Genomic DNA, 26090 nt, shown 5'->3' with positions numbered 1-26090 from the left:
GTGGCAGCTGACAGTTCAGTGCGCTACTGCAAGTTGGCAAAAGTTCCATTTGAATGGGGAGGAGTCTCTGGTATTTTGGAGATTGTTGTGAGTGATGCCTTGCCCGTAGATTGTCTATTAGGTAATGACCTGGAGAGCTCCCCATGGAAGGAGGTGGAGCACAGGACTCACTTGGAGATGTTGGGTTTGCCTGCGTGGATCTGTGTGTCCACCCGTGCAATGACAGCCAGAGAGGGCGGTCTAGCAGAACTGGAGCCTGGAACAATGGCCCAGGGACCTGCCAAGAGAGGAAGGGGTAGAGGGCGCGGGAAACCGGCCCCCACTGTTCCCACGGTCCAGGAGGAGGCAGACCCGGAAGGGGATGCCCTGGAACCTACAGGGGAGCAGGTGGCCGAACTAGGGGAATTGCCTGAGCTGTCCCAGTGGCAGCAAGAGGGTGGTCCCTCCAGGGAGGAATTCTGCCAGGCTCAGAAGGAGTGCCCTTCTCTCATTGGTGTGCGGCAGCAGGCTGCAGACCAGGCTGCAGGCCTGGGGTCCAAGGAGCATTTGATCTACTGGGAGGATGACTTACTTTATAGTGAGCCTAAGTTCGCTGAGCCCGGTGCAGCCCGCGTGCTGGTGGTACCGGAGCACTTCAGGAACTTCCTCCTGGGTCTGGCTCATGACGTACCTCTCGCAGGACATCTGGGGCAAGACAAGACCTATCACAGGCTTGTCACCCATTTCTACTGGCCCCAGATGAAGACACACGTCTCTGCCTTTTGTAAATCTTGCCAGACTTGTCAGGCCAGTGGCAAGAGTGGAGGGAAGCGCATGGCCCCCCTCCAACCCTTTCCCGTGGTGAGCACCCCTTTTGAGCGGGTGGGCATTGACATCGTGGGGCCCCTGGACCCCAAGACGGCCTTAGGCAACAGGTTTATCCTGGTCTTGGTGGACCATGCCACTCGGTACCCGGAAGCTCTTCCGCTCAGGACAGTCACCGCCCCAGTGGTGGGCCGTGCCCTGATGGGGATCTTTTCCCGGGTGGGATTTCCCAGGGAGGTCGTCTCGGACCGCGGGACAAACTTCATTTCTAAGTATATGAAGTCCCTGTGGAGTGAGTGTGGGGTGACCTACAAATTCACCACACCTTACCACCCTCAAGGAAATGGTTTGGTTGAGAGATTCAACCGCACATTGAAGGGCATGATCATGGGCCTGGAAGAGCCCATGAGGCGGAAATGGGACGTCTTGTTGCCATGCCTGTTGTTTGCCTACAGGGAGGTGCCTCAGAAATCCTTAGGGTTCAGTCCCTTTGAGTTGCTGTATGGCCACCCTGTCAGAGGGCCTCTGACTCTGGTGAAAGAGGGGTGGGAGAAATCCCGTGGGAAAACCCCTCAGGATGTGTTCAGCTATGTGCTGGCCATTCGCAACCAGACCAAGCGCTTCAGGAAGCTCGCTCAAGAGAACCTGGAGGCTAGTCAGGAGGAAATGAAGAGGTGGTATGACCAGAACACTTCTCTGGTTGAGTTCCAACCGGGTCAGAAAGTGTGGGTGATGGCACCAGTGGAGCCTTGTGCGCTCCGCGACAAGTGGTCTGGGCCATATGAGGTGGTGGAGCGCAAGAGCGAGGTTACCTATTTGGTTAACCTGAAGACTCCCAGGCAGCCCCTGAGAGTGCTACATGTGAACCGCCTCAAACCCCACTTTGAGAGGACTGAAGTGACTATGCTCATGGCTACAGATGCTGGAGGGGAGGAGGATAGTGATCCTCTCCCTGACCTCCTGGCAGTCAAGGAGCAAGATGGGTCAGTAGACGGTGTGGTCCTCTCCCCCACCCTGACTCCAGAACAGCAGGAGGACTGTCGCCAAGTCTTGGGTCAGTTCGCCCCACTGTTCTCCCTGACCCCAGGTGTTACCAAGTGGTGCGTCCACGACGTGGACACTGGAGACAGTCTGCCTGTGAAACAGAAGTTTTACAGAGTGGCTGACAAGGTCAGAGCCAGCATTAAGGAAGAAGTTTCCAAGATGTTGACGCTAGGGGTTATTGAGCCCTCCAGCAGCCCCTGGGCTAGCCCAGTGGTCTTAGTGCCTAAGAAAGCTGCTACCCCCGGTGGAACCCCAGAACTTCGGTTCTGTGTGGACTACCATGGGCTCAATGCGGTCACCAAGACTGACGCGCACCCCATCCCCAGAGCTGATGAGCTGGTGGATCGGTTGGGAGCTGCCCAGTACCTGAGTACTTTTGATTTGACTTCAGGGTACTGGCAGATTGCCTTAACTGACGGGGCAAAGGAGAGGTCAGCATTTTCCACGCCAGAGGGGCACTTCCAGTTCCGTGTCATGCCCTTTGGGTTGAAAAATGCTCCCGCCACATTTCAGAGATTGGTCAACCAGGTACTGGCGGGGCTGGAGCAATTCAGCGCAGCCTACCTGGACGACATTGCGGTGTTCAGCTCCACTTGGGAGGAACACCTGCAACACCTCACTGAAGTGTTGAAGGCTCGGCAGAAGGCAGGCCTCACTATCAAGGCCAGTAAATGCCAGATAGGGCAGGGATTGGTGGTGTACTTGGAACACCAGGTGGGGAGCGGCAAGGTGGCGCCCCTACAGGCAAAGATTGATACCATTCTGGCTTGGGAGCCCCCCAAGACCCAGACTGAGGTGAGAGCCTTTCTAGGTCTCACCGGGTATTACAGACGGTTTGTCAAAGGCTATGGCACCATTGTGGCCCCTTTGACAGAGCTGACATCTAGGAATCAGCCCAGGAAAGTGAATTGGACTGAGGCCTGTCAAACTGCTTTTGACACCCTCAAAACTGCCATGTGCACAGCACCGGTGCTTAAGGCACCTGACTTTTCCAGTGAGTTCATTGTGCAAACTGACGCTTCAGAGCAAGGCGTGGGAGCAGTGCTCTCACAGATTAATGATGAGGGCGGAGACCAACCAGTGGCTTTCATTAGCCGAAGGCTAATCCCCAGGGAACAGAAATGGAGTGCCATCGAAAGAGAAGCTTTCGCTGTGTTCTGGGCTCTGAAGAAGCTGAGGCCCTACCTGTTTGGGACTCACTTCCGTGTTCAGACCGACCACAGGCCCCTCAGATGGTTAATGCAGATGAGGGGTGAGAATCCAAAATTGTTGAGGTGGTCCATTTCCCTACAGGGGATGGACTTTACGGTGGAGCACCGCCCTGGTACAGAACACGCCAATGCTGACGGTCTGTCCAGATTCTTCCGCCTTAGTGATGAGGACTCCCAAGAGGTTGGGTAGTTCTCCCCACTTTCAGCTGGAGGGGACACGTGTTAGACCTGACACCTTTTGGCGTGGTTCTTCCCCCATCTTTTTGCCTCTGACTCATCTGTTGTGATGCTGTGCTGGATTTCGTTTTTGCTGATTAAGATGCTTTGGACACTCTGCCACTGCTGATCAGTGTCAGAGTGTAAGTGCTCCCTCTGTAAATTGTGATATTGATGGAATATACCTGATTGGCATATTTGTATCACCACGAAGTCCCTAGTAAAGTGCACTGTGTGTGCCAGGGCTGGTGATGACAAATGCTACTAGTGGGCCTGCAGCGCAGATTGCGCCACCCACATGAGTAGCTTTAAAATGGTGACTCAGGCCTGCCAGCGCAGAGCCTGTGTGCAGTCAGTGACTGCCATGTCAGCCTGGCCAGTGTCCCCACTGGCTAGGCCTAACCCTTCCCTGTCTGTGCACCTCAGTCACCCCTATGGAAGGCTCAAGGTACCCCCCTGGGCAGGGTGCAGTGTATGGATAAGGTAGAGCATGTACTAGTGCAGGTAATATGCTCTGGTAGTGGGCTACAGCCATTTTATGTGCTCACTGCTGTAAGGCTATCTTGCTCCATAGAGTAACATGGAGGGGGCTGGGCCCATGTGATACCAGCCTATCTCCCCATAGGAACAAGATGGGACATAAGTGAAAGATATCCCTGAACTCAGAATTTAATGACACATCTTTTAGTGAAGGGTGTTTTTAAATCCTGTGTTGGAGAATAGCACTTTTAGAAAGTGGCTGTTCTCTTGTCTAAACCTTTCTGTGTGCCTGGGTTTGTGGAATGCCTGCCTGGTCTGGATGTGACAGGGGGGGCTGCAGAGCCCCGGAGGAGAGGGTCGGAGCCAGCCCGGGGATGAAAGGGCACATCTGCCTGCCAGGGAGGTGGGAGGAAGGAATGCCTGATAAGTGCTGGGCTGTGCTGGTCTGCCTCCCCCTGCTAGCTCCCTCCTGGTGGTCAACTGACACCCCTGGCCCTGAAGCTGACAGGAAGAAGAAAACCAGAGACCAGTGCTCCGCAATCCCCAGAACTGGTTTAGACTGGACCAAGGGCCTCCATGCACAAAGACTTCAAAGGACTTCAAAGACATTGAGGGGTATAAGGAAAGGACCCCTGACTACAGAAGTTTAGATTCTGAAATTCTGCAACCAAGAAGGAACCTCGGCTGGAAGGAGGACGGCTAGAGAACCAAAGGAAGATTGCCTTGCTGTGTGCTCTAAGGGCTGACCTGTTCTACTGTCTACCTGGAAGCTGAGGAGAAGAAAGGGGCTTTGCTGTGTGCTGTGACCCTGCCTGCTTGAAACTGCAAGACTCTGCTGTGTGCTGTGTCTACCACTGAATCTCCAAGGGCCTGAGAAGAGCTGGCCTCCTGCTTGGAACCCAGGGCTTAAGGTTCCTGAAGCTTTGCCATAAACTACAGAAAGATCGCGTGGGGAGCGGCCCCCACCCGTGGGTCCCAATTGCCAGCTGTCTGGAGCTCGCTGTGCTCATCGGCACAGATTCCAGGAGCGAGGAGAGACCGTGGTGTGGTCCTTTAACGAGGATTCTTCCCCCCCTGCTGATTGGGGGGCCACAGAGACGTCCTGCAGCGATCCCAGGACCCAAGGGAACCTTGCCGCCAAATCACCGACGCGGCCCGGGGCCAGAAAACACCCTCCGTGGATTTCCTAGCGAAGGGGAGCTGAAGCGCCAAAGAACGAAGGCGCCGCGCTCCCATTGGTGGAGGGAGCCGAGCCCCCTCACTAACGCCGCGACGGGATTGGCCCGTGCGGCGCAGCGTCATCCGCAGTGGTGGGCCGTGATTGGCCGAAGTAGCGGAGCGTCATTGCCAACCTGTCCCGGGAGCCGCTCTGCCATTGGCTGACTCCCGGGCACTGAAGGGGCTCGACCAAAGGGCCGCGACCTGATTGGCCGCAGCGTGGAGCAGCCTGGAAGCCGCCGAGGGAATCGCGATCTGATCACCCCCCCCCCAGCGAGGAGCCGACCGCCGGAGCAGCTGGCTGACCCGTCCTCGCCGAGGGAGTGAGTCCGCGTGTGTTCCCCGCCCCGGGCCTGTCGTCCCCCGAGGTGCTGCATCCCCCGCCGCTCGTTGGATTGTGGAGAGCGGGCGGGAGAGCACCAGGGGACCGGCCGGGGCTAGGAGCGAGTGTGCGCTTCTAGGTGCGAGGCGCCTGAGACCATCCGGCGCACGCGGAAGCCCCCACCCAGCAGAAAAGAAGTCCCCAGGATACCGGGTGAGGCGCGCTTGTCGCGCTTGGGGGGGGGGCTAAGTGCCTATGAAGGCTGGCTGTAACTAACTTCGCTTTGGCACTGCTTTTAATGCTCGTTTTGAGAGCGGAATGAATAGGAATCAGGGGCATTATTTTTAGACTCCTGATCTGAGAGACTAGGGACTATTTTTGTTTTGAATCTGAGAACTGCCTATTTACAAGAACCATTAAGAATTAAGTGCAACCTTTAAGATAAAATGCTAAGTGTCTAAAGAAGTGATTATCATGCAACTGCTTCATTTACATGCTGAAACTAGATAAAGCTATATATTTTTATAAAATATACTTACCTGTGTTGTCTCAGTTTGTGGTGGATTGGGGATTATGGTTGTGTTAAGTGCAAATGTTATCCACGTTACCTCCGAGTTTAGCCTAGACTGCTCGCGCCATGCTACCTAGAGGTTGAGCAGGGGTTATCTCAGAGGGTTATTCCGTCACCCTGGCTGGAAGCGAGGGTCTCTACTTGGGCTAAGGTACTTACCTCTGCCAACTAGAGACTCCGGGTTCTAACAAAGCCGCTCATTGGCTCTAAAACTGAAGACCCCAAAGCCAGCCTCACCGAACCGTCTAAAGTGACGTCATGACACCTACTGAGAGTAGCTGCACACGAAGGGGAAGACACACACACATAAAGTGGATCTACAGACACACAAACATACAACAACCCAACTAACAGACTAGCATGTCCATCACTTAAATTAACTCATATTTCCCTATACTAATCCACCACTGATCCTTTATGGGTTCCGGAGTAGCGTGCTACTCGTCAAAAAAGCGCTTCAACACCCTATCAGGGGTAACAAGCACTATATGAATGCAAACCTTTTCCCTCATATATCTCTCGATATCCTTCTCAATCCAAATAACTGACTAATATCCACCACTGAAATTACTTTCATATTCCACTATACTAATTCAACACTAATCCTTTTTGGGTTCCGGAGTTTCGTGCTACTCACCGAAAGAGCGCTTCGAAGCCTCATCAGGAGTAGTAAGTGTTATATAAATACAATTACAACACAATACATTCCATTGCTCATGTGGATACACTTTTATAAAATAAAATATACCGCCCAGAGCATGTATGTAGGAAGGTGGCTACCTGACTATGGTTACCCCAGATTTTTTGCCTGTGTTTAGCTGGTTTTTTGACTTAGTTGACCTGGTTCCCTGCTAATCCGGGCCCCAGGCCATCTGCTCTCTCTGTAAAATGGATTCCATGTACCCTAGGTACATACCACAATTGGAAATGGACTCCTTGTCAGCCCCTGTATGATGCACTATAGGTGCCCAGGGCATAGGGGCCACCAAGGCCTACCAGGGGCTGCAGCATATCTTTTGCCACCCCTGGCTGGTTCTTAAATTGACACAACTGGCTGATCACTCAGCTGGGGTAAGGTGGTGTAAGCACCCCTTACTTAGATATAGTATACCTATGTCTAAACCTATATCTGGACACATATAAACCTGTGAGCCACTCCAATGGAAGGCCTCATCAATCCTGGAGGCAGAGTGCGTGGTTTAATGTGAGATGGAGCTCTAGCATGAGCTGAGCCTGTCTGCAGCTGTCGGGAACAACTCCCTAAACTGTTTCAGGATAACGCCATACCATATACTCTTAAGTGCCTTATAATCCTCGCGGTTATATAGCATCTTTGGTTTGGCTTTATCAAAACATGTCGTGTAAGGTGTCATACGATTTGGAATACTATCCCCTCGCCAGTTCTGGCGACGGGGATAGCATTCCACCCCTCTAGAGGGGTAAGACATGTTACTTTGCTTAAATGCGGTTAATTTCTAAAAGGGCCTTAGATCCACAAAATGGATGCCTCTGCCACAGACACGGATCTGGACCCCTGCAGCTGACCGAAACTCAGCCAAATGGGGCCTGGACAAAGGGTTTCCTGTCGCAGGGGGGTTTTACCACCCTCCAGACAGGAGATAGTGGATTGTAGCAGGGAGGTCTGAAAGAAACCAGACACTGCTTGGGGCGCACAAGGCTGCCCCTTGCATAATCCGGCCAAATCGGTTCTGGGGCACTCCAGCCCTCGTGCCAGGGCGGCCTGGATCAAAGGAAAGGGGTGTAACCACCCCCTTCCTGGGTCCCACCCATAGGAGGGGACCTAGCAGGTAATCACGCCCCCCAGATTCGAATAAGAGTGGGAGCAGTGCCAATGCACTTTAGATTTCCTGAACGAAACATAAGAAATGAAACTCTGGACCCTTGGACCTCCTACTCAACGTGGAAGCCCGAAGAATCTCCCTTGTGGTCAAGGAGTGACCACCCTGTGTAAACAGGCACCATCCAGCCCTCGACGTCTACTTTGTCGCAGTTCCCGCCGGAACTCGAGCGACTGAGATCAACGAGATCAAGCTTGCCTGCCTTCCTACAGCCCGATCCACAGTCCCTGCAGAGCTGAGACCCGTGGAGGCGACCGGAAGCGTGGGGCACGCCATCTTGAATTGACCACAAGACGCTGACCGTGCAGCCCACGAGTGACCCTCAAAGCTGTACACCGGGGTTTGAGAAGCCCCAACCCTGAGCCACTCTTGCAACGAAGTTCAGCCCTCCACACTCGACGAGTGCTGCGTGGGGTCCTTCTGCTCCATTTGGCTCAACGCGTTGGCCCGGTCACTTGCCAGCTGGCTAGTGGTCCCTGTGCCGACGAAACTACGAATACGACTTGTGAATCTGGTTGCTCCAGATCCACTCCAGCTCCCCTGAAAAGGAGCCCCCACTCTGACCTTCCTGGTTCGATTGAGAAGCAATCTCCCGGTTCCGCGTGGATTGCTTTTGCCAAGTGTTGTTTGCTCCAATCTTGAAGCCGACAGCGCCGACGGCGAGAGCCTGCGTAGGACAGATCGTGACCTGCTCCTGGACGTCGCAGATGCCCCAGAGCCCACGTGACAGTGGAGAGAAGCGCCTCGACGACCACCTGATTGCGCCCGACATTGCCTGGTTCCGTCCTGGTTCCACCCTGGTCACTGCTGAGTGACCCAGACTCTGTCCCCTCTGCTTTCAGGTACTCTTCGACTTGAGTCCACCCTTGGACTCCACCGGACACTTCTCTTTCACCCCGCCTGCAGCCCTTTCAGCTTCAAGCACCAAGAGCCTGCGTGACGAAACCCGACTCAACTTCGACCCTATGCACCCGCTTCCTGTGGGTGAGGTAACTTTGCTCCGCCGGTGTTCCCACACTGGTACACATCACTAGGGTCTGTGTCTTAAGTTTTGTTCCTCTAGGTTCAGCGGAAGTGTCCTTAAACTCTAACTTTACACTTTTTACGCACCATTGGTTAACATTGGTGCATGCGTGCGCTTTCCGCACTGCTCCCGAATCCCGTGGGCCGTTCCCGACTTCAGCATTGCTTGTCCCGACTGCTCCCAGCGATTCCCTAGGCCTAACCACTGCTCGAGTGGCCTCTCTTATACCACTTGTTTAGTATATGGTTTGAGTGGCCACCCGCCCTCATCCATAATTGTGCAACTTTGTATGTTTAAACAGTGCTTTTGATTTAACGCTTGTGCCCCTTTATTCATAAAGAATACTGGGGATTGTTTTTAGTAATAAACACATATATTTTTATAATATATACTTGTGTGGTGTCCTTTCATTTGATATTACAGGATTGTATGTGGTAAAACAGCTCGCTTAACACGACCTCTTAAGTTAAGCCTTTAGGCTGCTTAGTCCATGCTACCCCTAGGATAGCTTGTCTAATAAGGTTGACTTACAACCAGACACTATAAGGGATTGTTTGGTCTGATATCAGGTGGTTCCAGAATTGGAAACATCACCTATCAGGCCAACTTCTCACAATGTATAACAAGCATTTGCAATGCAATAGGTCTCGCATTAATTAAGTTTGAGCTATTGGCATTGCTAAACATTGCAACACCAATTGCAACAAAAGTCTATAAATTGTAGGCCAAAGAAAGGTGTCTTTTTTTTGTAGCAATGGTGTCATGCTGCGTTTTAGATGAATATATTTAAAAGTAAAGCGGGCCATACTGCGATTGCTACAATAGTTAATTGTGGATGCGTTAACAATTGATGTGTGCACTGATGGCTGGTGGTGTGGGTGCCTGTAGAAATTGTGCACTGATGGCTGGTGGTGTGTGTGCCTGGTGGAAGTGTGCACTGCCGGCTGGTGGTGTGTGTGCTTGGTGGAAGCGTGCACTGACGGTTGTTGGTGTGTGTGCCTGGTCAAAACGTACACTTACGACTGGTGGTGTGTGCCTTGTGAAAGCGTGCACCGACTGCTGGTGATGTGTGGGTGCCTGGTGAAAGCATGTACTGATGGCTGGTGGTGTGTGTGTGCCTGGTGAAAGCTTGCATTGATGGCTAGAGGTGTGTGCCTGGTGGAAGCGTGCACTGACGGCTGGTGGTGTTTGTGTCCGGTGAAAGCGTGCACTGACGGCTGGTGGTGTTTGTGCCTGGTGAAAGCGTGCACTGACGGCTGGTGGTGTGTGCCTGCTGAAAGCATGCACTGACAGCTGGTGGTGTTTGTGCCCGGTGAAAGCGTGCACTGACGGCTGGTGGTGTGTGTGTTTGCCTGGTGAAAGTGTGAACTGACGGCTGGTGGTGTGTGCCTGGTGGAAGCGTGCACTGACGGTGTGCGTGTGTGTGCCTGGTGAAAGCGTGCACTGACAGCTGGTGGTGTTTGTGCCCTGTGAAAGCGTGCACTGACGACTGGTGGTGTGTGTGTGTGCCTGGTGAAAGTGTGCACTGACGGCTGGTGGTGTGTGTGTGTGTGCCTGTTAAAAGCGTGCACCGATGTCTGGTGGTGTGTGCCTGGAGGAAGCGTGCACTGACGGTGTGGCTGTGTGTGCCCGGTGAAAGTGTGCACTGATGGCTGGTGGTGTGTGCCTGGTAAAAGCGTGCACTGACGGCTGGAATTGTGTTTGTACCTGGTGAACGTATGCACTGATGGCTGGTGGTGTGTGTGTGTGTGTGTGTGTGCCTGGTGAAATCGTGCACTGATGGTGTGGTTGTGTGTGTAGTTGTATGTGTGGTTGTGTGTGTGACAGGAATCCACTGTAATGCTTAAATACGGTGAACGCGTGCACTGGCGGCTGGTAGTGTACTGCTGGGTACATCCCCCGCAGTGTTATCCCTGTTTCATTCGATAATGCAGTTGTTGTTAAAGAAAATAATATGCTTCAAATTAACAAGGCGGCCAAGAGGGAGGATAAAGTGTGAAGGGTGAAATATCAATATAACTAAACGGTGCGTTCTCACATTTAAACCCTGGAGTGATTAAAGAAATCATGCGTTTTGGGTATTTTAAACATCTAACAAGTGGCTGCAAAATAAACCATTACATTGTGTATTTATTATTATCGTGGTGAAAACAAAAAGAATTAATGAATTGCGTAGGGAAGAGCTTGTGTCTAAGTTGGTGCCCGAGTTGTGTGTTAAGGATATAAGTGACACTGGAATGCAAACAGAGTTGGGTTGGTAGGGCTGTGGGGAGCATCTGTACTGGAGAGGAAAAGAGGAGCCGAGCTTCTCATTTGCAATGATTACCGAGTATCTGAAAGTGCAAGATGGGTGCAATAGGGATTCGGAGATGAAATGTCATCTGCATACTGCCAAACTCTCCCTGGCATGTGCTGGAGAAACACGGCTGGGCAGGCGAGCACATTTTACACCGCGAGCCAGCTAATCGCAGAGTCAGAGGCGAACAGTGTGAAGAGACAGTGTAGATTAAGACTACGAGAGAGGCAGAATCGGTCTAGGAAAGAGATCGCGAGAGAGAAAGTGGAAGGCAGAGCAAGGGGAAGAGTGCGAGAGTGCAGGTGTGAACGAGTGTGTGTGTATGTTTGTGTGAAAGAGAGAGAAATGAGCAATGATGTGACATATCAAGAAAGAGGAACAAAGAAAGGATTACCATGGGATAAAGTGAGAGAGAGGGTGAAACAGAGAGAGGATGAAACAAAGAAAAAGTGCGTATTAGAGTGTCTTAATGATTGTCTGAGCGGGAGTGTGCGTGAAAGTATGTGCACGTGTGTGAATGAGCGCCTCAGAGGGCGTGTGTAAGAAAGAGAGAGTGTCGAGCAGCTTGCTTGCAAAAGTTATCAACAAACAGCTCCTGGAATTTCTGTGGGGGGGCGGGAGTGCATTGGCGGGGGAGCAGCAGCCTTTGATGTGCGAGCGAGTGGGAGGGAACACCATATGGGGTGTGATTGAGAAGTGAGGCCAAGCGGGCACTGGGGAAGCGTCGCGGTTGAGTACCTCACATGCATTGGGGACAATCCTCACTGGTTTCAAGAGTTGTTTTGCCTACAATACTCTCGAAGAACAATGCATGCGCGTTGGTTCTACGAGACCTAAAAATTAGTATCTGTTTTTTTATGATATTTTTTTTTGATACCTTGTTTTCCAGAACAGAGAGGACAAGGCTGGAGAGATGTGGAGCAACGGGCTGCAGATTCGTCAGCAAGAGGTGGTTAACCCACTGAGCTATCTCGCTTGCTTCTTCCCTCTCTCCTTCACCTCTCTTGCAGGCAGCGTCATTGCCGCAATCACACGGTGTCAACTTCTTTACTTACAAGTTCTGGAATGTTTCCAGGGAGTCGTCTGGGGTGAAGACATTGAGGAGACTGATGACCTGGGGAGAAAGCGACAGCACAGCGTGAGACACAGGCATGGTGTGAGAGAGAGTCAAGCAAGAGAGAGAGAGAAAGAAACACGCTGGAGAGAGAGAGAAAGAAACAAACTGGAGAGAGAGAGAGAAACAAGCTGGAGAGAGAGAGAAAGAAACAAACTGGAGAGAGAGAGAAACAATCTGGAGAGAGAGAGACAAGCAAGCTGGAGAGAGGGAGAGAGAGACAAGCTAGTTCAAGGAGAGAGAGAGAGAGAAAAGCTGGTTCAAGGAGGGCTGGAGAGAGAGACAAGTGGGGTGAAGGAGTGTGGGAGAGAGACAAGCAGGAGAGAGAGGGAGAGACAGAGAAGCACAAGCAGGTATAAGGGGTGTGAGAGGGAGAGACAAGCAAGAGAGAGAGAAACAAGCTAATTCAAGGAATTAGGCAGCACAGCGTGAGAAACAAGCAGTGTGGGAGAAAGAGACAATCTGGAGAGAGAGACGAGCTGGTTCATGGAGTGTGTGAGAGAGACAAGCTGGAGAGACAGAGAGAGAAAGAGACAGACAAGCTGGTTCAAGGAGTTAGATAGCTCAACGTGAGAAACAGGCAGTGTGTGAGAGAGAGGCAAGTCGATTCAACAAGTGTGAGAGAGACAAGCTGGTTCAAGTAGTTTGAGAGAAAGAGAAGCTGGTTCAAGGCGTGAGAGAGAGAGACAAGCCGGTTCAAGGAGTGTGGGAGAGGGACAGGCCCAAGCTGGTTCGAGGATTTAGACATTGACATAAACAGGAAATAATTATATGCATACCTACCGGAGGTATACGGCAAGGGAGAACCAAGTGGCAGTGTTGGCCAAATTATGTGGAAAGGAAAGGCAAATTATGTGGCATGTAAGAACAAGGTCAGGGGGAAATTCCGCGGTGTAATGATGGGTGCACACGCACGGGGCACTAGGACCTGCCTGAGGGAGAACGAGGGCAGGCGAATAGGGAGGAGCCAGGGACTGGGGACGGCAGTTAGCGGATGAACCAAGATGAAGAAGGACGTGCAATAAACAAACTCCCACATAATACCCTGTGTCCGTGTCTCTGTGCGTGCAAGGACACTACATCTGGCGACGAGGATGGGATCGGAACCTGTGGCGTGAGGAGGACGGCTAACTCTGTCGGCGCACGTCCCTGGATTGCACATCCAGCATTGTGGGCCGGTGACCGCGTGGTAGTGGAGTCACGGCGCGAGCGTCCTCGCGCGCTGGGAGCCCACCCCAGCTGTCCGGAGGTGTGTCAGATGTGTCCACTTGCCCGGAGCTCACCCCCCTGCACCGCGTGTGTGTGTGGCACGTCCTGGGGGTTAGAACGCGAAATTTGCCTGCCGGGAGCACACCCCAGCGGTGTAATAACTAATGAAGGCTGCCTCACCTTGTGCTCCCGCGACGACGCCCGTCTGAGAGGGTGAGTGTTGGCTGGCACTGACGATCGGTGAGAGGGAGCTGCCGTGAAAGCATCGTGTCTCCGGTTGTAGAAGGCCAAATCTCGTTGTACACGAGATTCTCGCGGCGGCCATCTTGGAGTCAGGCTGAGAGCCAGAAAGCCATCAAGCACTGGTAAATACACAGTGGCCAAAAGAAACAAGCATTGGCGAATGTAAGAAACCAGTCAACAAGCATTGGTGAGTGCAAGAAGCAAGTCAACAAGCACTGGAGAGTGTAAGAGAAATAAGTAACAAGCATTGGCGTGTGCAATAAAAAAGTTAACAAGCACTGGCGAGTGTAAGGAAACAAGTAAACAAACATTGTTGAGTGCAAGAAGCAAGTAAACAAGCATTGGCGAGTGAAATAAAAATAAGTAACAAGCATTGGCGTGTGTAAGGGAAAGTAAACAAGCACTGGCGAGTGCAAGGAAACAAGTAAACAAGCACTGGTGAGTGCAAGAAGTAAAAAAAAAAACAAGCAGTGGCAAATCCAATCAAAGAACTGACAGAAAGGACTTTTGTCAGTACGTGTCGGATTAACGGGATAGCATGATGCCTGACCCCGGTCCCATGGGTGTTTTGGGAGTATCGTTCCTGCGCCCTCCAGAGCCCCTCACTCTTGAATCTGGTGGGGGTATGGGCCTGCGGTGGCAAGAATGGCTGGAGGATTTCACGGACTTCATGAAAGGGTCCCATGTAACTGATGCCTGACAGCAATTGATCGCTCTCAGGAATCTTGTAGGCAAAGAAGTTGGACAGATCATAAAAGAGTTGCCTGCTGTGTCCGTTGCGTCATATGTGAATGTCTGTGAAGCACTCAACCGCAAGTTCTTGCACAAAAAGAATATCGACTATGAGCGATATACATTTAACCTGGCATCACAAGAGAAAGGTGAGCAAATGAGCGTGTTCATCACACGTCTGAGACGCTTAGCAAGATATTGTGATTGTGATAATATTTCCACAGAGGATACCTTCCGATTGAGAATTATAGAAGGCTGTCTGTCAGACCCCTTGAGACGCAAACTGCCCAAGAAAAGCTACCCGCTAGATGAGATTGAGGAAATGACAAGAGTCGATGATCAAGCCGACGAGCATGCGAAAAAGATGTAGGCCGGGAGAAGCGAGAAACGTGAGCAGGCATTCAGAAATCAGTCTCGACAAGTGCATGAACGGTCCCCACCACAAGCCCGCTCCTCCAGATCTAAAAAGCAGTACCACCGTTCAAGTCGTCGGCGCAGAAGCATGAGTCGCACCAAGAAAAGATCAGAAAGACAACTAAAGTGCTACAGATGCGGCTACGATTTCCCACATGCAGACACATGACCAGCACTAGGTCAACAATGCCTGAAGTATGGTAGAGACAACCATTTTGAAAGCATGTGTGGGACTTCCCACAAGGATGATCAACGAGAACCTACCAGACAATATTGTCCCTCAAGCAGCCGTCACAATGTCAGAGCAGTACAGGATAGACAAGACTCATCCACTGGGTCGTCGCAATTCAGCTGTCACTCCTGCCGAACACATCAATCTCGACGGTTGTCATCAAGAGGGTCAAGATACCTATCACCCATCTCACAGGACCGCGACAAATACATATGTTTTGTAGCAGATCCTGATCGTCTAAAGGAATATCCACGGCTAGACATCAGAATTGGTTCCCACCACGCCAAGTTTGTGCAGGACAGTGGGGCATCGCTAAATTATTTACCTGTAGCGGAATATCAAAGAATGCGGACACCTCCTAAATTGATCAACGCCCATGTGCGAGTATATATGGGGATGTAAAAAAACCCAAAAAAAACACTCCCCTGTCTTGGGAAGTTCGCGACTGATCTATCATATCAAGATCGCACCATCCAAGCCTACATCCACGTCATTGATGGGCCTGAGGCGGACTGCTTACTGAGCCTGCCCACCGCAGAACGACTAAGGCTGGTGGACATACTATACAAAGTGGATGACAAACCAGACATTACTCAGAAGTTCCCTAAGCTTTTCCAAGGTCTCGGGAAGATGAGAAACTGCCAAATTAGACTCCACATCAACGAGTAAATCACACCAGTGGCACAACATCACAGGAAAATCCCATTTCATCTACAGGAGGCCATGGAGAAGGAGCTACAAGACTTACTCGAGGCTGACATCATAGAGAGAACTGATGGACCAACACCCTGGGTCTCCCCGGTTGTAGGGGCTCCAAAGAAAGGAGATACGGACCGAGTCCGTCTATGTGTGGACATGACAGCGCCTAACACCGTGATAGAGAGGGAGAGGCACCCAGGCCCCCACATCAGTGACATGATCACGTCACTCAATGGAGCCAAAATATTTTCAAAATTAGACCTTAACAAAGGGTACCACCAACTGGAGTTGCATGAGCGGTCCCGATACATCACGACATTCTCAACACATCTAGGGCTGTTCAGGTACAAAAGACTCAGTTTTGAGGTGTCCTCAGCTGCGGAAATTTTTCAGGAAGCTATCAGGAGAACAATCCATCATGTTCCCCATGTACTGAACTATAGTGATGACATCCTGTATATGGAGCCACCGCTGAAGAACATGACACCGCGCTAGATCGGGTCTGCCATGCCCTGACGGAAGCCAACCTCACGCTCAATCAGGACAAGTGTGAATTTCATAAGCCAACGCTGAAATTCTTCGGCCACGTTTTCTCTGGAAATGGCAGGAAACCGGACCCCGAAAAGGTAGCGGCGCTAAATGATACACCGAGCCCAGGTGACGTTGGAGATGTGCGCTCGTTCCTGGGCATGGCCAGCTACTGCTCCAGGTACATACAAGACTACGCCACAATAAGTCACCCCTGAGAACTCTCACCAAACAGGGGCAGCCATTTCAGTGGTCCACTCATAGTGAACATGCTTTCAGAGATATCAAGGAAGCTGTGGAGTCTGCTGAAAACATGGCCTACTTCAACCCAAAAAAGAAGACAGAAATAACCGTGGATGCCAGCCCTGTGGGGCTAGGGGCCATTTTAGCACAGTATGACAGAGATGAAGATCAACGTCACATCGTAGCGTATGCCAGTAGGAGTCTCACAAACATGGAGAGGGCATACTCCCAGCCAGAAAAGGAAAGTTTGGCTGTCGTCTGGGCCTGTGAAAATTTCCACATTTTTATCTTCGAAAAGCATTTCACCTTGGTCACTGACCATCAAGCTCTGATCACAATTTTCGGAAACCCTCGAGCCAAAATGCCACCGCGAATAGAGAGATGGAGCCTCAGGTTACAAGAATACACGTACACCATTGTACACAAGCCAGGGAAAGCTGCAAACCCTGCTGACTACATGTCCAGACACCCCACCCGGACCAGCAAATCCAAACGGTCGATTGCGGACGAATATATCCCTTTCGTGGTAGATCAGTCCAGACCCCTTGCGGTTCCACTGGAAGCAATCTGTGAGGCAACTCAGTCAGATGTCACCCTGCTGGAAGTAAAACGCCGCATACAGACCAATAGCTGGAGACATTCAGAAACTAAGGGACAAGGTGACCAAGAGATGTCCGCTTTCAAACACGTCCATGATGAACTGTCAATAGCGACAAATGGTCGCATCCTAAGAGACACTCGAATTGTGATTCCAAGACAGCTAAGACAAGGGGTCTTCAATTTAGCACATGAAGGACACAGGGGCATAGTAGCCACGAAAAGAGCGCTCCGAGACGGGTCTGGTTTCCGATACTGGATCTAATGGTGGAAACAACGTTGAAGGACTGCCCACAGTGTCAGCTGGTGAGCCGTCCAGATCCACCTGCACCGCTGCAAATGTCTCCACTGCCGGATGGCGTCTGGCAACACATTGCCATTGATTTCTTTGGACCGTTCAAGTCGGGACAATATGTCCTGGTGATCATGGACGAATATTCCAGATTCCCCATTGCACAACTGTGCACATCCACCAAAGCCTCCAGCGCCATACCAATTCTAGATGAAGTATTCGCTGCGTGGGGCATTCCTCTAGTGGTAAAATCTGATAATGGGCCCCCATTCAACAGCCATGACTTTGCCGAATTTGCTCAACACCTAAACTTTAAACACTGGAAAATCACACCACTCTGGCCACAGGCGAATGGAATGGTCGAACGCTTCATGGCCACGGTCAAGAAAGCCATTCAGCAGGCGGAGCTCACTTGAAAGAGCATCCAGACAGCGCTCAATGAAGTACTACGTGCCTACCGAAACACACCCCACTCCACCACGGGCAAATATCCGGCCACCCTCATGCTAGGCCGGTCAGTGCACACTAGACTGCCCATGATGAATGTCCCAGTGAGTGAACCGTATACTAATTCTGACCATGAGGAAATTGCGGCCACCTATTTGCACCATTCTTGTGGTTTGTGTAATAGGGGGTCAGGCGAAGGGGTTCGGCTCATTACAAGGATTAGCGCCGAGGTAACAGCAAGGGCCAACTGAGTACATTCTCCTTAGCGAATTTTCTCCACTTTCAAATGTAAACTATGGCATTCAGCTTCGGACAAAATCAGTTTTTGTTCCATTTTGCTTTTCTTATGTGGCAATCTAATTACCCTAGGATTGCTTGATTTTCTTCGACAAGGTTATTCAAAGGCAGGGATTTATTTTTAAAATGCTCAATTGCATATGCTACATCATTTATAATCACTTAGAGGCATATTAACAAGGAACAGGGAAAATTAACGCTAAGGGCGCTAAGCGTTAATTTTTTTAATGCCCGCTATCGCTGGATAATATCGCCTGGTTATCACGTTATTAACAACGCTAACCACCTAGGCGATAAAAAATCCACGATAGCGTCGTTTTAGGAGGTTTTCGCTGGTAATGCAGCAATAAAACTACAAGGATAGGGATATCCTTGTTGATAGCCCATGGTGGATTTAGCCATGTAATCCACCTCCCATTGGATTACATGGTTAAGTCTGAAAATTAGAAGACGTAAAAAAGCAGCGTTAACCGTGGTTAGCACTGCTTTTTTTGTCTCTAACAGGGTTAGCGTGAAGCTTGATAATAGGAGAAATGTTGCTTAGCGACATTTCTCCTAATATTTTTCTCTGGAACGCCCACTTTGCATCTCATTAGAGATGCAAAGGGAAGCGTAGTGAAAAAGGGTGATAACATGCGATTTTGCATGTTAGCACCCTGTTGTTGATAGGGTGATATTTATTATCTCCGCACCTTTGGCTTTTAAAGCCAAAAAAGTGGAGATAAAGCCCTTGTTAATATGCCCCCAAATATGTTAGACAGGTTTAACAATGGTTCCAGATTCCATTTCTTCTACTTCTGCCTTGGCTCAAACTTTTTTCCCTAATACCGGATTGTACAAAATGCGTTTTTCCATTCCTTCTTCCACAAGTAGCAAAGTAGTGCAAACTGAGTTTGCTCCATTGTTGCCCCACTACAAAGCTTCTGTAAATGGGTACGTAGGGAACATGGCCAGTAAAATCTCAGTAGGTGAGCCTGGTGGGCATAGAGGCTGTACACTGGATTAAATCCCGCCATCTTCAGTGCGCCGGATCAAAGCACGCCATCTTCAGTGCACCGGATTAAAGCACCAATCTTCCGTGCACGGGATTAAAGTGTGCCATCTTCCGTGCACGGGATTAAAGCGTGCCATCTTCAGTGCACCAAATTAAAACACGCCATCTTCAGTGCACCGGATTAATGCACACCATTTTCAGTGCTCAGGATTAAAGTACACCATCTTCAGTGCAACGGATTAAAGCACGCCATCTTCAGTGCACCAGATTAATGCACACCATTTTCAGTGCACAGCATTAAAGCACGTCATCTTCAGTGCAACAGATTAAAGCACGGCATCTTCAGTGCAGCGGATTAAAGCATGCCATCGTCAGTGCAAGGGGTTAAATCACGCCATTTTCAGTGCAAGGGATTAAAGCACACCATCGTCAGTGCAAAGGATTAAAGCACGTCATCTTCAGTGCAAGGGATTAAAGCACACCATCGTCAGTGCAAAGGATTAAAGCACGTCATCTTCAGTGCAAGGGATTAAAGCACGCCATCTTCAGTGCACGGGATTAAAGCGTGCCATCTTCAATGCTCCGGATTAAAGCGTGCCATCTTCCGTGCACAGGATTAAAGCGTGCCATCTTCAGGGCATCGAATTAAAGAACGCCATCTTCAGTGCACCGGATTAATGCACACCATTTTCAGTGCACAGGATTAAAGTACGCCATCTTCAGTGCAACGGATTAAAGCACGCCATCTTCAGTGCAGCGGATTAATGCACACAATTTTCAGTGCACAGCATTAAAGCACGTCATCTTCAGTGAAACAGATTAAAGCACGGCATCTTCAGTGCACCGGATTAAAGCATGCCATTGTCAGTGCAAGGGGTTAAAGCATGCCATTTTCAGTGCACCGGATTAAAGAATGCCATCTTCAGTGCAAGGGATTAAAGCACGTCATCTTCAGTGCAAGGGATTAAAGCACGGCATCTTCAGTGAACCGGATTAAAGCACAGCATCTTCACTGCACCGGATTAAAGCACGTCATCTTCAATGCGCCGGATTAAAGCGTGCCATCTTCAGTGCACCAGACTAAAGCACGCCGTCTTCATTGCAAGGGATTAAAGCACGCCATCTTCAGTGTAAGGGATTAAAGCACGCCATCTTCAGTGTAAGGGATTAAAGCACGCCATCTTCAGTACGCCGGATCAAAGCACGTCATCTTCAGTGAACCGGAGTAAAGCATGTCATCTTCAGTGCACGGGATTAAAGCACACCATCTTCAGTGCACAGGATTAAAGCACGTCATCTTCAGTGAACCGGATTAAAGCACATCATCTTCAGTGCAAGGGATTAAAGCATGCCATCTTCAGTGCACGGGATTAAAGCACGTCATCTTCAGCGCAAGGGATTAAAGCACGCCATCTTCAGTGCGCCGGATCAAAGCACGTCATCTTCAGTGAACCGGATTAAAGCACGTTTCTGCAGTGCACGGGATTAAAGCACGCCATCTTCAGTGCACGGGATTAAAGCACGCCATCTTCAATGCACAGGATTAAAGCACGCCATCTTTAGTGCACAGGATTAAAGCGCGCCGTCTTCAATGCACCGGATTAAAACACGCTGTCTCCAGTACACCGGATTAAAGCACCCCATCTTCAGTGAATTGGATTAAAGCACGCCGTCTTCAATGTACTGGATTAAAGCACACTGTCTTCAATACACTGGATTAAAGCACTACGTCTTCAATGCACCAGATTAAAGCACACCGTCTTCAAAGCACGGGATTAAAGCACGCCATTTTAAATGAACTGGATTAAAGGACACCATTTCAGTGCACTTGATTAAAGGACACCCTCTTCAGTGCACTTGATTAAAGCACACCATCTTCAGTGCACCGGATTAAAGAACACTGTATTCAATGCACTGGATTAAAGCACACCCTATTCAATGTACCGGATTAAAGCAAACTGTCTTCAGTGCACCAGATTAAAGCACACGTCTTCAGTGTACCAGATTAAGAACACCGTATTCAATGCACTAGATTAAAGCACACCGATCTTCAGTGCACCGGATTAAAGCATGCCATCTTTAGTACACTGGATTAAAGCACACCGATTTTAATGTACCAGATTAAAGCAAACCGTTTTTTAAGCACTGGATTAAAGCACACCGTCTTCAATGCACCGGATTAAAGCACATCGTCTTCAATGCACTGGATTAAAGCACCGGATTAAAGCATACCATCTTCAGTGCACTGGATTAAAGCGCGTCATCTTCAATGCACCGGATTAAAGAATGCCATCTTCAGTGCAAGGGATTAAAGCACGTCATCTTCAGTGCAAGGGATTAAAGCATGCCATCTTCAGTGCACGGGATTAAAGCACGTCATCTTCAGCGCAAGGGATTAAAGCACGCCATCTTCAGTGCGCCGGGTCAAAGCACGTCATCTTCAGTGAACCGGATTAAAGCACAGAATCTTCAGTGCACCGGATTAAAGCACGTCATCTTCAGTGCGCCAGATTAAAGCGTGCCATCTTCAGTGCACCAGACTAAAGCACGCCGTCTTCATTGCAAGGGATTACTGCGTGCCATTATCAGTGAACCGGATCAAAGCACACCATCTTCAGTGCAAGGGATTAAAGCACGCCATCTTCAGTGTAAGGGATTAAAGCACGCCATCTTCAGTACGCCGGATCAAAGCACGTCATCTTCAGTGAACCGGAGTAAAGCATGTCATCTTCAGTGCACGGGATTAAAGCACACCATCTTCAGTGCACGGGATTAAAGCACGTCATCTTCAGTGAACCGATTAAAGCATGTCATCTTCAGTGCACGGGATTAAAGCATGTCATCTTCAGCGCAAGGGATTAAAGCACGCCATCTTCAGTGCACGGGATTAAAGCACGTCATCTTCAGTGAACCGATTAAAGCATGTCATCTTCAGTGCACGGGATTAAAGCACGCCATCTTCAGTGCGCCGGATCAAAGCACGTCATCTTCAGTGAACCGGATTATAGCATGTCATCTTCAGTGCACGGGATTAAAGCACACCATATTCAGTGCAAGGGATTAAAGCACATCATCTTCAGTGAACCGGATTAAAGGACGTCATCTTCAGTGCACGGGATTAAAGCACGCCATCTTCAGTGCAAAGGATTAAAGCACGCCGTCTTCAATGCACAGGATTAAAGCACGCCATTTTTAGTGCACAGGATTAAAGCACGCCGTCTTCAATGCACCGGATTAAAACACACTGTCTCCAGTACACCGGATTAAAGCACCCCATCTTCAGTGCATTGGATTAAAGCACACCGTCTTCAATGTACTGGATTAAAGCACACTGTCTTCAATACACTGGATTAAAGCACTCCGTCTTCAATGCACCAGATTAAAGCACACCGTCTTCAATGCACGGGATTAAAGCACGCCGTTTTAAATGAACTGGATTAAAGGACACCATCTTCATTGAACTGGATTAAAGCACACCATCTTCAGTGCACTTGATTAAAGGACACCCTCTTCAGTGCACTTGATTAAAGCACACCATCTTCAGAGCACCGGATTAAAGAACACTGTATTCAATTCACTGGATTAAAGCACACCCTATTCAATGTACCGGATTAAAGCAAACTGTCTTCAGTGCACCAGATTAAAGCACACGTCTTCAGTGTACCAGATTAAGAACACCGTATTCAATGCACTAGATTAAAGCACACCGATCTTCAGTGCACCGGATTAAAGCACGCCATCTTTAGTACACTGGATTAAAGCACACCGATTTCAATGTACCAGATTAAAGCAAACCGTCTTTTAAGCACTGGATTAAAGCACACCGTCTTCAATGCACCGGATTAAAGCTCATCGTCTTCAATGCACTGGATTAAAGCACCGGATTAAAGCATACCATCTTCAGTGCAGTGGATTAAAGCGCGTCATCTTCAATGCACCGGATTAAAGCATACCGTCTTTAGTGCACCAGATTAAAGCACGCCACACTGGAATAAACCACACCGTCTTCTATGCACTGAACTAAAGCACACCGTCTCCAGTACACCGGAATAAAGCACACCATCTTCAATGCACTGGATTAAAGCACATCATCTTCAGTGCACCAGATTAAAGCACACTATATTCAATGCACCAATTAAAGCACGCCATCTTCAGTGCACCAGATTAAAGCACACTATATTCCATGCACTGGATTAAAGCACACCGTCTTCAGTGCACCGGATCAAATCACACCATCTTCAGTGCACCAGTTTAAAGCATGCCGTCTTCAGTGCACCAGATTAAAGCACGCCATCTTTCAGTGCAAGGGATTAAAGCACAACATCTTCAGTGCACCAGATTAAAGCACGGCATCTTTCAGTGCAAGGGATTAAAGCACAACATCTTCAGTGCACTAGATTAAAGCACACCATTTTCAGTGCACAGGAAGTATGTAAAACCAAGAGACGCGAGGAGAGTAACACCGACCGGTTGGTGCTGGCCCCCGTATCGATTGACAGAGGTCAGACAGCGTGGATGCCCTGATTAATTCAGCTCAAGCGACTTGTTAAGCTAAATAAAAGCGTGAAGTACCGCCGCCAAAGCCCGGAAACATCCTCCGGTCGACTCACACGCTGAAAGCAAATCTCCACTTCCTTCAAACCCGGTAAACCGCGGTATGCATAAAAATATTTTCACCTAACAAGAGAAAACCGAGCACCTAAGAGGCACATGGTCCTGATGAGATTTCCCCATACCAAGGGGTTATCGAAACGCGTAGACCCCCTCTACCCAGCATTAGGAATATTCGATTGAATTTGAATCATTAAAACTTTTCATTTGTTTTTTCCAATGCTATGTTCTCTTAACCATGAAATTGTAAATAATGTTGTATAGTTCTAGAAATTTTGTGTGTGTATATATCAATGTGCTGTTGTGTATGAGTGTTTGAATGAAAGTTGCTATGTTGTAAGGAAATGTCTTTATATATGTGACGTGGAGTTAAAAGAGTTCTGTTTTGTATAAAAAGAAAAAATTTGTCCATTTATATGGTCCTTCTGATGCAAAATAAAAAAAAAGTATTGGATTAATTCCGGAAAAAGCAATTCCTGAGAGTTACTGTTTTTTTCAGTAATTCGAGCGATCATCAATGATCCAAGTTGAAATAGTTAGGCAATAGTGGTGCTCGTGTTGGTTTGTTGTTACCAGATTAAAGCACGGCATCTTCAGTGAACCGGATTAAAGCATGCCGTCTTCAGTGCACCAGATTAAAGCACGCCATCTTTCAGTGCAAGGGATTAAAGCACATCTTCAGTGCACCAGATTAAAGCACGCCGTCTTCAGGGCACCGGATTAAAGCACGCCGTCTTCAGGGCACCGGATTAAAGCACGCCGTCTTCAGTGCACCGGATTAAAGCACCCCCTCTTCAAAGCACCAGATTAAGGCACGCCGTGTTCAATGTCCTAACTCCGCGAGTTCCTTGCAGACCCCTTCCTCTCCCCCCAGCCCCAATGCCTTGGGAAGGCGCTCACGAGGGTATGTGCTGTCAAGCACTGACCTCCCTGTCTTGGTGACGTCAGGCCTCTCTCCTAATGCTTGTGTCTCTGGAAGCGACATCCTGGCAGAGCTGTTCCTAATTTAACATCTGGCTGGAAGGCTCCTTTTAGATCTGCAAATAGTAAACTATAATCATGGTGAACTCTGGCAAAGATCCCACTAGCAAGATGCATATCATGGAGAGACCAGGAAGACTGTCACCCAGGCACTCGTCACCAGCTGACTGGACTACGGCAACGCCCTCTACGCCGGAACCACCGCCAAGCTCCAGAAGAGACTCCAACGGATCCAGAACGCCTCAGCCAGACTCATCCTCGACGTCCCACGACACAGCCACATCTCCGGACACCTAAGAGACCTGCACTGGCTCCCGGTCAACAAGAGAATCACCTTCCGTCTCCTCACCCACGCACACAAAGCCCTCCACGATCAAGGCCCGAGCTACCTCAACACCCGCATCAACTTCTACGATCCCAAACGACACCTCCGATCAGCCAGTCACGCCCTCGCCGCCGTCCCCCGCATCCGAAGAACGACAACAGGAGGAAGGTCCTTCTCCTACCTGGCCGCCAAGACCTGGAACTCCCTCCCGACCGACCTGCGCCTGACCCAAGACCACCTCGCCTTCAGGAAGAAGCTCAAGACCTGGCTGTTCGGGCAGTAGCAGCACCCCCCTCCCCCTAGCGCCTTGAGACCCTCCGGGTAAGTAGAGCGCTCTATAAATGTCTATGATTGATTGATTGATTGATTGATTGATGGAGTTTCGTCAGATTTAGATTTTTACATATCAAAACACTATTTTGAGCAATGATTTCATGTTTCTTGTGGTTTATATTTTTCAAAGTGCAGCTCATTTTGACATTTTCTCATAATGATTTCCTTCTTGGGCTGAATCCTGGGTTGTCACCAGGTATATTGTGGCCAAAATTCATCACCTCTCTTTCTTATGAACTAAATTCCGCCAAACCTGTTCATCGCTAACCTGCTATGGTGTTTCCATGGTTGAGGTTGGGAGAGCTGCATCGAGTCAGGCGCTAGTTTAAAACAAGCATTGGCAAATCCAATAGATCTCAGTTGTGTGAGATGTTATCCACGCTCCACAGAATTCACAATGAATGCCTTGAAGCATGATTGAAGTTTAAAAAAAGCCGCTGACACAGCTGCTCCCATCATTTTGTAGACGTGCACTAAACCCATGTACACTACCACAAAATGTCTTGGGCGCTTATATGTTTTTTTAGTTACAGCTCCAAGTTGGATCAGTAACTAAAAATAAGACCGGTAACTTAAAATAAAGTGAGCAAAAGCGTATATATTTTTTTAACGGTTGGCAGGGGGACCTTTGGAACACTTGGGAGTGATATTTTCAAACTTGGGGGGCTGGGTCCCCCGGGATGGCCCTAACTGATCTCAGGGAGAGGCGCCAGGCACAGTCCAAGAGAATCTTCTTGCTGATAACTGTGCTTTG

General features: G+C 49.5%; 1 protein-coding gene across 1 annotated transcript in view; it reads right to left on the bottom strand.

The window, feature by feature from the left end:
• LOC144780825 (mitogen-activated protein kinase 14A-like) overlaps positions 1–26090 on the bottom strand; it is a 142218-nt gene that overhangs the window by 78258 nt on the left and 37870 nt on the right. Inside the window, exon 3 of the mRNA XM_078659328.1 lies at positions 12101–12159. Coding sequence (XP_078515454.1) covers positions 12101–12159 — 59 coding nt within the window. The remainder of the gene's footprint in view (positions 1–12100; positions 12160–26090) is intronic.

This window comes from Lissotriton helveticus, chromosome 9 (genome assembly GCF_964261635.1).
Source record: "Lissotriton helveticus chromosome 9, aLisHel1.1, whole genome shotgun sequence".
NCBI classification, from domain to species: domain Eukaryota; kingdom Metazoa; phylum Chordata; class Amphibia; order Caudata; family Salamandridae; genus Lissotriton; species Lissotriton helveticus.
This window is presented reverse-complemented; position numbering and strand designations above follow the sequence as displayed.